The sequence below is a fragment of the Lactuca serriola genome, chromosome 3 (genome assembly GCF_051521515.1).
Source record: "Lactuca serriola cultivar US96UC23 chromosome 3, Lser_US96UC23_V15, whole genome shotgun sequence".
NCBI lineage: Eukaryota > Viridiplantae > Streptophyta > Magnoliopsida > Asterales > Asteraceae > Lactuca > Lactuca serriola.
This window is the reverse complement of record NC_136410.1, coordinates 178639983-178652620: the sequence shown is the minus strand read 5'-3', so window position 1 is coordinate 178652620 and position 12638 is coordinate 178639983. Positions and strand designations below refer to the sequence as shown.

Genomic DNA, 12638 nt, shown 5'->3' with positions numbered 1-12638 from the left:
TATTTCGGGCTCGGTTCACACAAGAACCGAAATGAACCGAACTCTCGGTCTATTTCGGGTTCGGTCCCACTGCATTTATTTTCGCTTATCTCAAAAAGGTGATATCTTTGGTTGTATACTTTTCTACAATTGTTTTCCAAAAAAATTTAAAAATAATTTTTTTTAAGGAACCGAAATGAACTGAGCGTTCGGTCCATTTCTGGTTCGGTTCAAATTTTTTTTTTGTGTGTGTGGATTGTTTTGTTTTTTTCTCTTTATAAAAATATCAAAATTCTAAAAATATTTTCTTTCTTTTGTCTCTACTTCTGTTTATGTTAACAGTTTCTGGAATATCGATGGGGCAGGTATCATTCTCACACTTTATACTATCTAAGTGTCCCTAGAAGCATGTTGCTGCATGTTGTCCAAAGCCTCAACTGATTTTGAATAAAGCCTTATTGACTGGGTATATACAAACCTCATCTGCCGAATTAGGCTGCTAAATTTATTGTAATCATGAGCTACCTTACTCTTTTCTCATATGAGTTAAGAGTTTTCTGCTTGGTCATTCCTTTTATAGTAGAGGTACTTTGGTTTCTTTACAACACCTCAAACATTTTTCTCCATCATATTTCGGTTCATAAATGTAACCCTTGAGACTCTTAGAAATAACCACTGAGGTTTATGGTTACACAATCTTTATGTTTATGATCTTAGCTTCGTGTCACTACGTGCTAAGTGAAACCCAAAATTCAATAACCACTATGAATTGACGGTGAACAATTAAACTTGCTCTAGCTTTCACCCATGAATTAATGAAACCACCCAAGTGGTTGTACCATGAAATCTCTATTTTTCTTTTTGTGTGATTCTTATGAAACTATTACTCACCATAACATTTCTTCCCATAGAATCCAGTTTTGCATTGTTTTTGAGATTTCACACCAAACATTTCCAAAAAGTCACTAAATAGTGTCCAAACCTACTTGTTCAACAGACCTTATCGGTCTCACAAGTACTTCATTCGGTTTCTATCTAATGTCAAGATCTGGAATTCTGAACTGAAGCAAAAGCCACCCTTCTAAGCCTCATCAAAAGATGCCTTTCAACACTTCTTAACAAGTGCTTGATCGTAATTCAACGGGAATCCACACAGACACTTTAAAGTCTCTCTTGACTTTGAAGGAAGAGATTCGTGCCCGGGATCCACTGTTTCGTGTCTATATTGACATCACAAATTCCCACTTAGATGTTGCTTTATTTCCTTATCTTTGACACTCTATGCATGAAAATCTTTTTGATTTTCCAAAAGTCTGGTTTGGTTCACTACAAGCTATTTTTTTTAGCTTCAGTTTTTAATGCCATATTCACAAGGGGATGTTGTGGTTTATCTACGTGTTTGTTTTTATTTAATGACGACAGCTCATTTTAAAGATAAGATGATGACTCAGCCGGGAGACTAAAGGTTTCAAGCATTCAAAAAGGTATTTGATGGGAAGGCGTGCGAAATCGAAACGTTTTTCTCTCTCATGCGTAATCATCAGGGTTGCCAACTGGCACGCATCAATCAACTCAGGAACCGATTCTCTTTTCAAGAGGATTTGGGGGCGAATTTTTCTCTCACCTCTACACATGGTATAAAGGGTAAAACCCTAGTTGTTTTACCTCTTTACTGCACCCAAATTTCTGAGAGCAAACAAAGACGATTTTCTCCCACTGTTCATCTTCTTCTTCGAAGCACTCAACAATGGCGGATTCCTCCTCTGTTCATGAAACCTCCCACATTCTACCAATCAGACCCCAGCAAAGCTTGGTCATTGATCTCACCCCAGTTTCCTATGATGCCTTCATGTACCCCATAGTGGAGTGTCTCAAATACTCTCCATTGGTTCTCGCACTGACCAAGGTCGAAACTGTGCCTATGGAGTGTCTATCCCAGATTTTCTCCACAGCTCACTACGATAAGTCTGTTGATCGTATCTACTTCGAGATCCTTGATACCAAAACCTCCATTTCAAAACAACGATTTTTCTCGCTTCTAGGGTTTGAACCTGATGAGTCGAGGATTAACCCTGATTCGATTTCTGTGGGACAATTATTCTCCATGTTTTACATCATGGGTTACACTGAAATCCTTACCATTGTCACGAAGTTCAAAAAGTCGTGTCTTCCTCCTTAGTGGAATGGCTTTTTCACGATACTGTTCAAAGGTTTATCAGAGAGGAGTGCAGGTTCTGATGGGGCCAGTCATCTGTTTATGACGATTCTCTATGGGTTGTACAATGGGATCAACCTCGACTATGGCTCAGTTCTATGGCAGCAGTTAATCTAAAACCTCGCCTCTACTTCTCGACACACTGAAATCACCTATGCCAGGTTCTGGACGCTCGTCACCAAATGAGCAATGGACAAGTATCATGTCCCCATTGTGGTCACTTCTCCACTCTCCTCGATTGGCGTCTTGTACACCACAAAGATCATCGTTACCGATCCTTCCAAGTTTCTATTTGTTAACTCAATTCCTGAGTCAATGTATGCTTGTGTATCAGGGGGAGAGCCGCATCATCAAGACCTACAAGGAGTTTCTTCCTTCAGGTCCCAGAGAGCTGACTCCAGAGATACCTCAGTCCATCAATGACGTCGACAAACCTGCTCCCAAGGGCAAGAAACCAGAAAAAGGGAAAGACAAGAAAGTGGTCAAAGGGGTGAAAGGCCTTTCTCCTAAAAAGAGAAAACCAACGAAGGCAGCCTAATCACCTCCACCAAAGAAGAGGAAAACCCTGCCTAAATGCAAACTCATTCTTGCTTCTTCCTCAAGTGATTCAGAGGATGAAGGTTCAGACTCAGAGGAGTCAATTCGAGGTGACTCTCCTCCCCGTTCGCCTTTACATGAGGTACCAGTTACAACCAAACCTGTCTCTCCTCCAATAACTATCTCTATTTCCATTCCCCCCATAACCTCCACCACTCATATTCCACCAACCTCTATTCCTGTACCACCTCCCAATTTCTCAGACACTACAACAACAACAACCACTGGAGTTCGAACCAACGTATTTGATACGGGGGCTCGTACTTCAGCACCCAAACACACACCTGCAACCGAACATACTTCCACACCCGAACCTACTCCCATAACCGAACCTCCACCCTCGCCTTCATCTCCCAATCACTCAGCTGAAACCGCGACTTTTCTAGGAGGGGAAGATATGACCTTCGATTATGTTTACTACGGTCCCTACCAGGTTCAAAGTGATGATGACGATGATGCTCCTGTTACCAAAAAGCACATCAAGGAACTTCATGAGAAAATTGATAGTCTCGTCGCTTCTTCCTCCTCCTCTCGGTCCCATATCATAGAAGTTGCCATTCAGGGGATGGTTGATACTTTCACCAAGGCACACGAAGCCTCTATCAACTCTGCCACTGTTGCTATAGATGCATCCATAAAGGCCTGTGCTGCTGCGACCGAAAAAGTCGAAAAACTATTTCGCGATGCTAACATTTTTTTGGAGTCTTTACAGGGTGTCGCTGAATCTAATGCAGCGAAGGTTGATTCTATTGTTGAGAAGCTGGCTACTTCTTTTGAAACAGAAAAGCATCACTTTGCCAGTCTTCGTCAGACACTTGAAGCTGACAATAAATCTTTCCAAGCAGCCGTTGAGGAGCGCTTGACCAAGCTCCAAGAAGACCTTGCACAAAAAACTCGGTGATGGATGCGCCTGCACGTAAAACAACTGCCCTAAAGGTCAAGAGTCTTCAGCTTTCCCAATCTGAAAAGGAGGTTAATTCTCTTCGATTTGAGCGAGCTATCACTTCGAGTTGTGTTTCGGATGTCAACGGAGGCCTCTCAAACATTATTGAAGCGCACGACCCAATTCTCAACTACTCAGTGAGGCGAACTCTTGCTGAGAAACTTGCTCCTGCCCTTGCTTTGCTCAGCAAAATTGAGGGGCTTCCTGAGTACGTGGTTCATCCAAAACAAGGGGGAGAAGGAGCTTTAAAGGGCGATAATCCATCTCAACCGCCTCTTACTTCTACATCATCTCCAACTAAAGCAACCGAACCACCAACAACTGGTCATGCTTCAGGTTCGGGTGCTCAAGACAAAGGGAAAAAGGTTCTTGAAGACAGTGATGGCGACGATGACAAAGAAACCATTGTTGATATCTTGAAGAAACAGGTTAGGGATAAGGATCCAGACATGAGTGCTCAGATCGCTAGAGAGGCCGAAGCAAACGAAAGGAGGATGAAGGAGGCTCATGATCTCCTTGAAAGTCAAAAAACCCTATTCCCTCCATGGACTCTTAATAAGCTTATCAAAGAAGCTATCGAGTCACCCAACATCCTCTGGCTTGAACCAGTGATCTCCTTGGACAGGGTTAATTATGTTGACTCTCAGTTCGACATGCCCCTGACCCGAAAGGCTTTTATATTTCAAGCATTTCCCCACATTGCTGAAGTCCCTCATCCTCAACCGAAGGTCGATAGGGAATTTATTGACTTCTATCTGAGGTTTGCTCAGCCTCAGTATCAGACGTGGAGTGCACAGAAGATCGTCAATGTTCAGGTCCTCAAACCCTTTCGGGAAGGTAACTTCATGAACGTCAGGTTCAAAGTATTGAGGGGTCAGATAAAGCCGAACATGCCATTTCTCTAGCTAATCTTCCTAACCTGAATCCTCACGATTGGATCATCCTTCATAACATCCTCCTCACCAATGAAGCTGAATATGGGTCGATCATAGATCACTTCAAGAGGATGTTGGTTTGCTACATCATGGAGGTTGCTAAGATGGATCAGGAAATCGCTAACGTATTCAGGAAGAAGCCCACCATCTCCCCAGTCGGTTCTGCAAGTGATCTGAATAAATTGCAGATGGGGAGGATCGATCCAAAGCGAAACTCAGTTATATTCACCAGGAATGAAGGCCAAAAATGTCTATTTGCCCTGGCTGACAAGCATCTTTATACCATTTCGTGTTTGGAGCATGTTCTGGGGATCATCAATCGGTGTAAGTAAAATTCTGAAGATGATAAGAAGTACTTCAATGACATGATCCAATGGTATATTCGTTTCAGACAAACCATTCTTGCCATCATTCCTTGTCTATTCGATACCACGAAGAAAGTTACTGTAGCAGGATCCAGCAAGCCAAAGTAGAGTCTCACCTTAATTGACGCAAAGGGGGAGATTGTAGGATCCATTATGTGTTGCGTCTTGGGCTCGATCCTTAGACCAATTTTGTATCCAGATTGGGCCTGTCCATCCGTGATTTACTTATTAGGGTTTAGTATTTATAGATGCTTGCATGCATCTTTGTACGTAGCTTTTGAGTCGATCATTCATAGCAAATACTTTTTTATCAATTGTAACCCTAAAGCCTCTACAACAGAAGTTTTTTATCGAGCTCTGCTGAGGTGTGAATCTATTGAATCATTTATTTTGATTCATTCTCTTGTTTTTTTTTATGTGTTGCGTCTTGGGCTCAATCCTTAGTCCAATTTTGTATCCGGATTGGGCCTGTCCATCCGTGATTTATTTATTAGGTTTTAGTATTTATAGATGCTTGCATGCATCTTTGTACGTAGCTTTTGAGTCGATCATTCATAGCAAATACATTTTTATCGATTGTAACCCTAAAAGCCTCTACAGCGGAAGTTCTTTATCGAGCTCTGCTGAGGCGTGAATCTATTGAATCATTCAACTTATTTTGATTCATTGTCTTGTTTGTTATTTTGTTTGCATTATTCTGATTAACCTGTGTAAGATCTAAACGATCAAAGAGTTTTTCAACTCATCATATGGTTTGGGTTTTAGACCTTTTTGGTATTCCCAATGGATAAATTTTGAAACTTTATCCTTCTTAATCACATTTTGGTCTAGATCTGAGCTCTGGAGCTCTTGGAGTCGAAAAGGTAGCTGGATATATTAAACCGTTGGAACTCAGGCGACCACGACATGTTTGCAAGTCAACACGACGTGTTGGCTGAGGTCTTCCTGACTGTTTGGATGCTGCCAGAACACGACACGGCCAAGGGTAACACAGCGTGTTAGGTCAACATGGACTGCCAACCTTGACCATTGACTTTGACCAAATTGGACTTTGAGGGTATTTTGGAAATTTTGATGGAATTGATCACTTAGTAGAAATATGTATCGGTTAGAAAGATGAGGTTCAGAGTCAGACCTCATCAGTTATGTTCAGTCTGCGAGGTGGGTTCTCCTTACTGTACTTGCGGATCGAAGGCACCAAGGTCGGGCCATTGGTTTGATAGCCTGATATTCGTTGATATGTTGAGTGCGGAATTGATATGCATGCTAGTTTTGATATGCTCGTCCGGTAGATCTGTAGGACTACCTGTGATACTGTTTGATTATATGTATATCTTATTATATGTTATATGTCGACATTTTGTGTGGGTTTGGTTAATGTTGTACTGCTATGTGTGGTAGCCAACAAGCCCTGGAGCAATCCAAATATGAGTTGGGGGCATGCCAGACTCATACTGAGGGCTCATGAGCATTCCAGATACAAGCTGAGGGTCGGGAAGGGCATGTCAGACTCATACCGAGGGCTTAGTGGTATCCAGTCTGAGGACTGATCTGGGGAGCAAGCCAAACATAAGTTGTGGGCTCAAAGGCAGACAAGACTTATATTGTGGGCTTAGGGGTAATTCAGTCTTTTAGCTGCATACTCATTGCATGATGTTATTGTATTTGTGTTATTTGTTTTGTGTTGGTACTTTGGGGGAAACTCACTAAGCTTTGGGATTACAGTTGTGAGTTATGTTTTAGGTACCTCTGATGATCGCGGGAAGATGAAGATGTGATCTTGCACCTCCTCATGTTTTGATTTATGATATTGGGAAAGCTCTTATATTAAACATATTTTGAAAACTATATTGTAAACAAATATGATTTTTGGTGGGTTTCAAAAGTTTAAAATTTTCATGATTTTTGTGGATGTAACATGTGATAATAGATACTTACTGAAGCTACTGTCAATCGAAGACCACCCTTGGATCACATACCACATGAAATATAATAGCTCATATTAGTTTTAATGATTGTTGATGAAACAATTGCTACTTACCAACATGAAAATTTCAAATTCAGTTGAATGAACCCTTGCTACTAATCATAATTCACGAGTCTATCTCTCTTATGCTTGTTTGACCTTTTGTTTTGTAAGTGAACCCATTAATAAATCACATCTACGGTCAATAACTTTCAAAGTGAGTTGCCAAATGTGTTTGTTGAACCGGAGATAATGGGCACCAATGACGGGTAGGGACGTTTTAGGTTGTGATTACAAACGGAGAAGAGCAACGACATCAGAAAGGAAGAGGGTGAGGGGATTGGATTTGCGATGAAGATGTCGATGGAGATGAGGGGAGGGAAGCGGTGGCTATCTAAAAAATAAAAGGTATGCTTTTATTGGGGTGGGGTGGGATTTAGTTATTTTCTTTTCTTTTTTTTAATAAAATGAGTTAAAAGATAAAATAAACCAAAATTGGTTCAAAATGTATTTTACATGAGTCACCACAAAGACCATCTTTGTCAATAAATAAATAAATAAATAAATAAATAATTATATACAGAACATATGAATTTTTACAAAGCTTATCGCCATTTATGTGAAAAAAATGGGTTTCTCGGCGACCCGGTGTGACTTCCTGCTATGCAAGGATACGAAAAAGTAGATGATAAGCTATCGAGTCGCAAACTCTTCTTTTGGTCAAACCTTACGTGCATTTAGTCTATGTGTTATAAAAATTGTTACAATTATTTTGTAAAACATTATTACATTATAATGTCAACTGTTTGTCCAATAATGAAATAGTTGTCATACCTTACGTAAGCTTCACTTGTTCTTCTTCTTTATTAAACTAAGCAATATGCATCAATCATGCTCTCTAGCCTTTTCTCTACCCAAAAACACACTCACCGGAAAACATGGCCGGCGACGGCAGATACTACTGTTACAAGGAGGTCCTACCGTTTGCTGCCATGGTCACCATGGAGTGCACCAACGTCGGCCTCAACACCTTGTACAAAGCCGCCACACTCAGAGGAATGAGTTACCATGTTTTCATCGTTTACTCCTACGCCATCGCTGCCTTCCTCCTCCTTCCGGCACCCTTCTTCTCCACCAGGTATTTCATCTCTTTCATACGATTTTGCATCAATTTCCGGCAGATTTCGGTGTCGGAGTAATGGGTTTTCGTTAATTTTTTATGAAAAACAGATCAAGGGTGCTTCCTCCGGTGAATTTTTCGATTGTAAGCAAAATCGGGCTATTGGGAATCATTGGGTATATCGTTTTTTTCTTTGATCCTTTATCGATGATGATAAGTAAGTGTGAAGATGGATTAAACTGATTCAGTTTATGAATAGGTGTACGTCGCAGATCATGGGGTATACCGGAATAATTTATAGTTCTCCGACGCTTGCTTCCGCCATTAGCAATCTTGTTCCTGCTTTTACCTTCATCCTTGCAGTCATTTTCAGGTTCGCTCCCCTCGATACGCCGTATAAAAAGATTCATCTGCTTCTTCTGTTGCCGTTAAATCAGTTTCTTGACATGAAATTCAACGGAATATGATATTTCAGATTTTCAGAAACGTAACTTTTTTTTTTTTTTTTCAAAATCGGTCATCGTTTGGATTCAATTATTTTTAGTTAAATTTATAATCATATTAGAATTTTCAAATTAAGTTAAAGGGAGGGTTTTGTACTTTTATTTAATAAATTGATTATATTTGAAAATATAGATATCACAATAAACTGCTTTTTAAACGGTCCACCTCACGAATGCATTGAAATTTTATTAATAAATAAAAAAGAAAATAGTGCTTTGTAATTGTGTTGGGAAATTAGTCGGATTTTGTGAAATAATTATTTTACCACAAAATGATGATGCATTTTCATAAAAAGAATGAAACTAAATTTTGTTCTTTAAGAACCTTTATGTCAACTTTTTTTTTTTACTTTTTGTCAATAAAAGGTAATTGCATATGTTATATGAATTCCTAGTCATTACGACACAAATAAAGGTAATTGCCATGACGAAATATCTATAAAATTATGTTATTTCCTTTTTCTTAATTTTTTTTAATAAAATAGACGAAAATTAATGTAAAACATTTTATTTCCTTTTTTCTATTTTCATTTTAGTTTTGGTTCGAAAAATAAGTGTTCAGAAACGCATCCAATTTTTCATAAAATTAACGTGGGTTCTCACAGAAATGGTCCTAAACACAAATTTCCTATAGTGAACAATGTCGCGATCACAGAAGTCCTAATTAGAAGAATGAAAGCGAAAACTAATGGGGAAAAAATAAAAAAATAACTTATCTCGATTCTCGACCCATTACTAGATTTCTAATATAAATGGTACTTTCCTTTCCTACTATCAAGTGGGTGGGGTGTCTTTTTCTATGTTCTCTAGTTGATGGGTTTACACACTATGGACATACGAGTCATGACCCACTTCGTTTTCATGACCAAACTACAGGATGGAGACATTATCTTTTACGAAAAAAAGTACTCGTGCGAAGTTTTTTGGAACAGTTGTTTCAGTAACAGGTGCATTTGTTGTCACACTTTACAAAGGTCCAAAGCTTATTTGGAGTCTCGCACATTCGCCTTCGCAATCGCCAATTGTTTCCTTAACTTCCTCGCAACCAAACTGGGCTCTCGGTGGTCTTTTTTTAACCTCGGAGTACATCTTGGTCCCATTGTGGTACATCGTACAGGTACTAGTGCACATGTTCTTGTTCGTATAAAATACTTATTAGAAATTTGGGTTGGTTTTGCTTATTCGGGCCTAGGCCCTTTTCTTTATGTGAGTAAATCGATTAATGATTTAATATAACTATTCGTTGTATGCAGACACAAATCATGAAGGAGTATCCATCAGAATTAACAGTGGTGTTCTTTTACAACTTAATTGTGAGCATTTTGGCTGCAATAGTAGGGGCTTTTACACAACCAGATTCAAGTTCATGGAAGCTCAAGCCCGATATAGCATTGGCCTCAATCTTGTGCTCGGTGAGCACCACATATGATCAATGTTCATGGTTTTATGATCGATTTTATCAATGTCTAAAAAAGTTTTTGCTGGGTTTTTGAGTTGTTTAGGGTGTTCTTGGTTCGTGCTTAAACAATAGTGTTCATACGTGGGCGTTGCGTTTAAAGGGGCCATTGTTTGTGGCCATGTTTAAACCGTTGTCAATTGCTATTGCAGTCGCATTGGGTGTCATGTTTCTTGGCGATGACCTCTACCTTGGAAGGTATTATGTCCCTTACTTGAGTCTGCTAAATATATATTAACTGCTTTGTTTGTACTTTGTTTGTACTGTGATTTATCTTCTTAATGTTGGTTGTGAAACTGGTTGGTGGCTAGGGACACCATGGTGGTGTATACATTTTTAATTACTATTGGTGTCATTATGAAAAGAGAGAAAGAATGGGAGCTAACGTGTTTCTTTATGCAGTGTGATTGGTGCAACGATAATATCGATTGGGTTCTATACAGTGATGTGGGGAAAATCAAAAGAAGATTTGGTGAAAGATGAAGTTATAAACTTGGATTCATCCTCGACACCAAGATCGCCATTGTTGCAATACAAGGATGAGGACATGGAGAGTCGATAAATCGGAGCTCCTTGTGTATGATAACAATCCAATGTTTAGTTTGAATGATATCGTTGTAAATAATTTTACATTAGAGTTACATTTCAAGTTACAAAAAGCATCCAATACTAATGGTTAGATTGATTTAGGATAAGATCAAGATACATTCTCAAAAAAATTCTAAAGATCAAAGAAATAGATGATTTGAAGATATAAAATTTGACACTAAAGTTAACATAACTAATATGTTGACTAAAGGTGGCCTCGCACATGGTGCTTGAGCTCATCATGCTAAGGGTATAACTTATAAGAATCAAATTTCTAAAATAATGAAATTGGAGCATTTAGGGATTAAAACAATAATTGTGGCTTACTATTTATTATTTTCCATATGAAATAGATAAACAAGTTGTTTTATATCATTTGCAGTCACTTTAATGGACTCTAATCTCATATTTTAACTTCTTCAATGGCTTTAGATGCTGCAGTCTTCACTTGTTACTTGAGAAGTTGATAGGTTTAGAGACACCAATTATGCACAAAAACAAAACAATTAAACAATTACCCTTATCTATCTTAAAATATTTATAAATCCCCTTTCATCTAACATTGTCTGTTTTTTCATCTAATAACAGTAGCCTACACAAGTTATTTCCTATTCAGCAGAAAGTAAAAGTTAATTAAACAAAAAGTCAATCTAATTTATAAATTTAAAATAATAACTTTATATTATAATATAGGTAAATAAGTGGTTAAGTGGTTGATAAAAGGTCTAATGAAAATGAAAACTTTTGAAATTCCTATGTGTTAAAATAGTCAAAATCATTGTTTTTAGTGTATAACAAACCGAACAAATTTAATTGGTTGGATATATATAGTATAGTTAATTTCTAATATCTTGGCATTCATAACCATGCCATACTAAATCAGTAAGTTTTATTTTTTATTTTTAAAGTTGAAGTTAATAAAATAAAAAGTCATTCAATAGTTTTATATTAAAATAGCTAAATAAGTGGTTGATGAAAATGAAATGTTACCTTTGTTGGTCTGCCCTCACTTTTGGAACATGTATCCTCGTGCTCAATAAAAAAAATAATTCACATTAGCTTCAAACTCATCCGATAGAATGTACAAATAGAGGAGAATGAGATAACATACGGAAAATGAAAAATATACCCTTTAAAAAGTTGAATTGCATAAGAAAACATTTTGTTAACCTCATTCTCTAGTGTTCCCCAATTGTCATCTTCAATTTGTAGAAATGTCTTCATAACTCAAATAGCTCCTTCTCCGTGTTTTGTTCTCCAAATTACTCCACATTTCTTGCAAACAGAGTGCAGAAAACTGTGATTCATAATTGTTCCAAAAAAAAAACATGATAATAACATCATTTCTAGGCTTGATAACATAAGGAACAGAACAACAAACTTTTTTTACCTCATAAAACTGAATTACCATCCAATAGAGCATTAGGTAATGCATTTTGAGTGTTGTTACTTTTGTTCTTTTTACTCTTCTTTTTTTTTTGTTATTTCCCATCCATATGTTGCTTCCTAAATGTTGAGTGTTATTCTTCATGTTTTATTTTTCCACCTCCAGTTCATCCAATGAATGATCAGATAAAATCATTTTGTGGTTCTATGGATTTATAGTCATCCTATACCTGCATAATCAAATACATGGTTTCAGATAGAGGTTTTCATCATTTGTATAAAAAAAAGCCTTAAATACACTTGGAATTTACTAATGATTGTATTGGTTGGATAATTTGGAATGTTTGAATGGAGCTGATATTCATGTGCCCAATTATGTAGTACAATGTTAATATTATTGCTTTGGAATCATTAAATTAGTGTTAACTGTTTAAAATATACATATGTGATACTATATTTGAGCTCCCCACTTACTTGTGTCATTACATAGGAGAAGTTTTTCTTGAATATGAGAGTTAACATATAGGTTACTTGTCCAATATGAATAAGCCAGTTTTTTTTTCCTTAGGTATAGTTTGTGAACCT

At 37.8% G+C, this 12638-nt stretch overlaps 1 protein-coding gene across 1 annotated transcript; it reads left to right on the top strand.

The window, feature by feature from the left end:
- The first annotated feature begins 7879 nt into the window (after positions 1–7879).
- LOC145093406 (WAT1-related protein At3g28050-like) lies at positions 7880–10738 on the top strand. The gene is made up of 7 exons (XM_079031528.1): positions 7880–8138; positions 8231–8296; positions 8380–8493; positions 9500–9740; positions 9877–10035; positions 10126–10277; positions 10482–10738. Exons 1-7 carry the CDS (start codon positions 7939–7941, stop codon positions 10639–10641), a joined length of 1092 nt encoding a protein of 363 aa, XP_078887654.1. The 5' UTR covers positions 7880–7938; the 3' UTR covers positions 10642–10738.
- The last annotated feature ends 1900 nt before the right edge of the window (positions 10739–12638 follow it).

Bases quoted from the DNA above. Each gene is read 5' to 3' on its own strand.
- LOC145093406 (XM_079031528.1), top strand. From the start codon at position 7,939: ATGGCCGGCGACGGCAGATACTACTGTTACAAGGAGGTCCTACCGTTT. The intron at 8,139-8,230 runs GTATTTCATCTC...TATGAAAAACAG, and splicing joins GCACCCTTCTTCTCCACCAG to ATCAAGGGTGCTTCCTCCGG. The intron at 10,036-10,125 runs GTGAGCACCACA...TGAGTTGTTTAG, and splicing joins TGGCCTCAATCTTGTGCTCG to GGTGTTCTTGGTTCGTGCTT.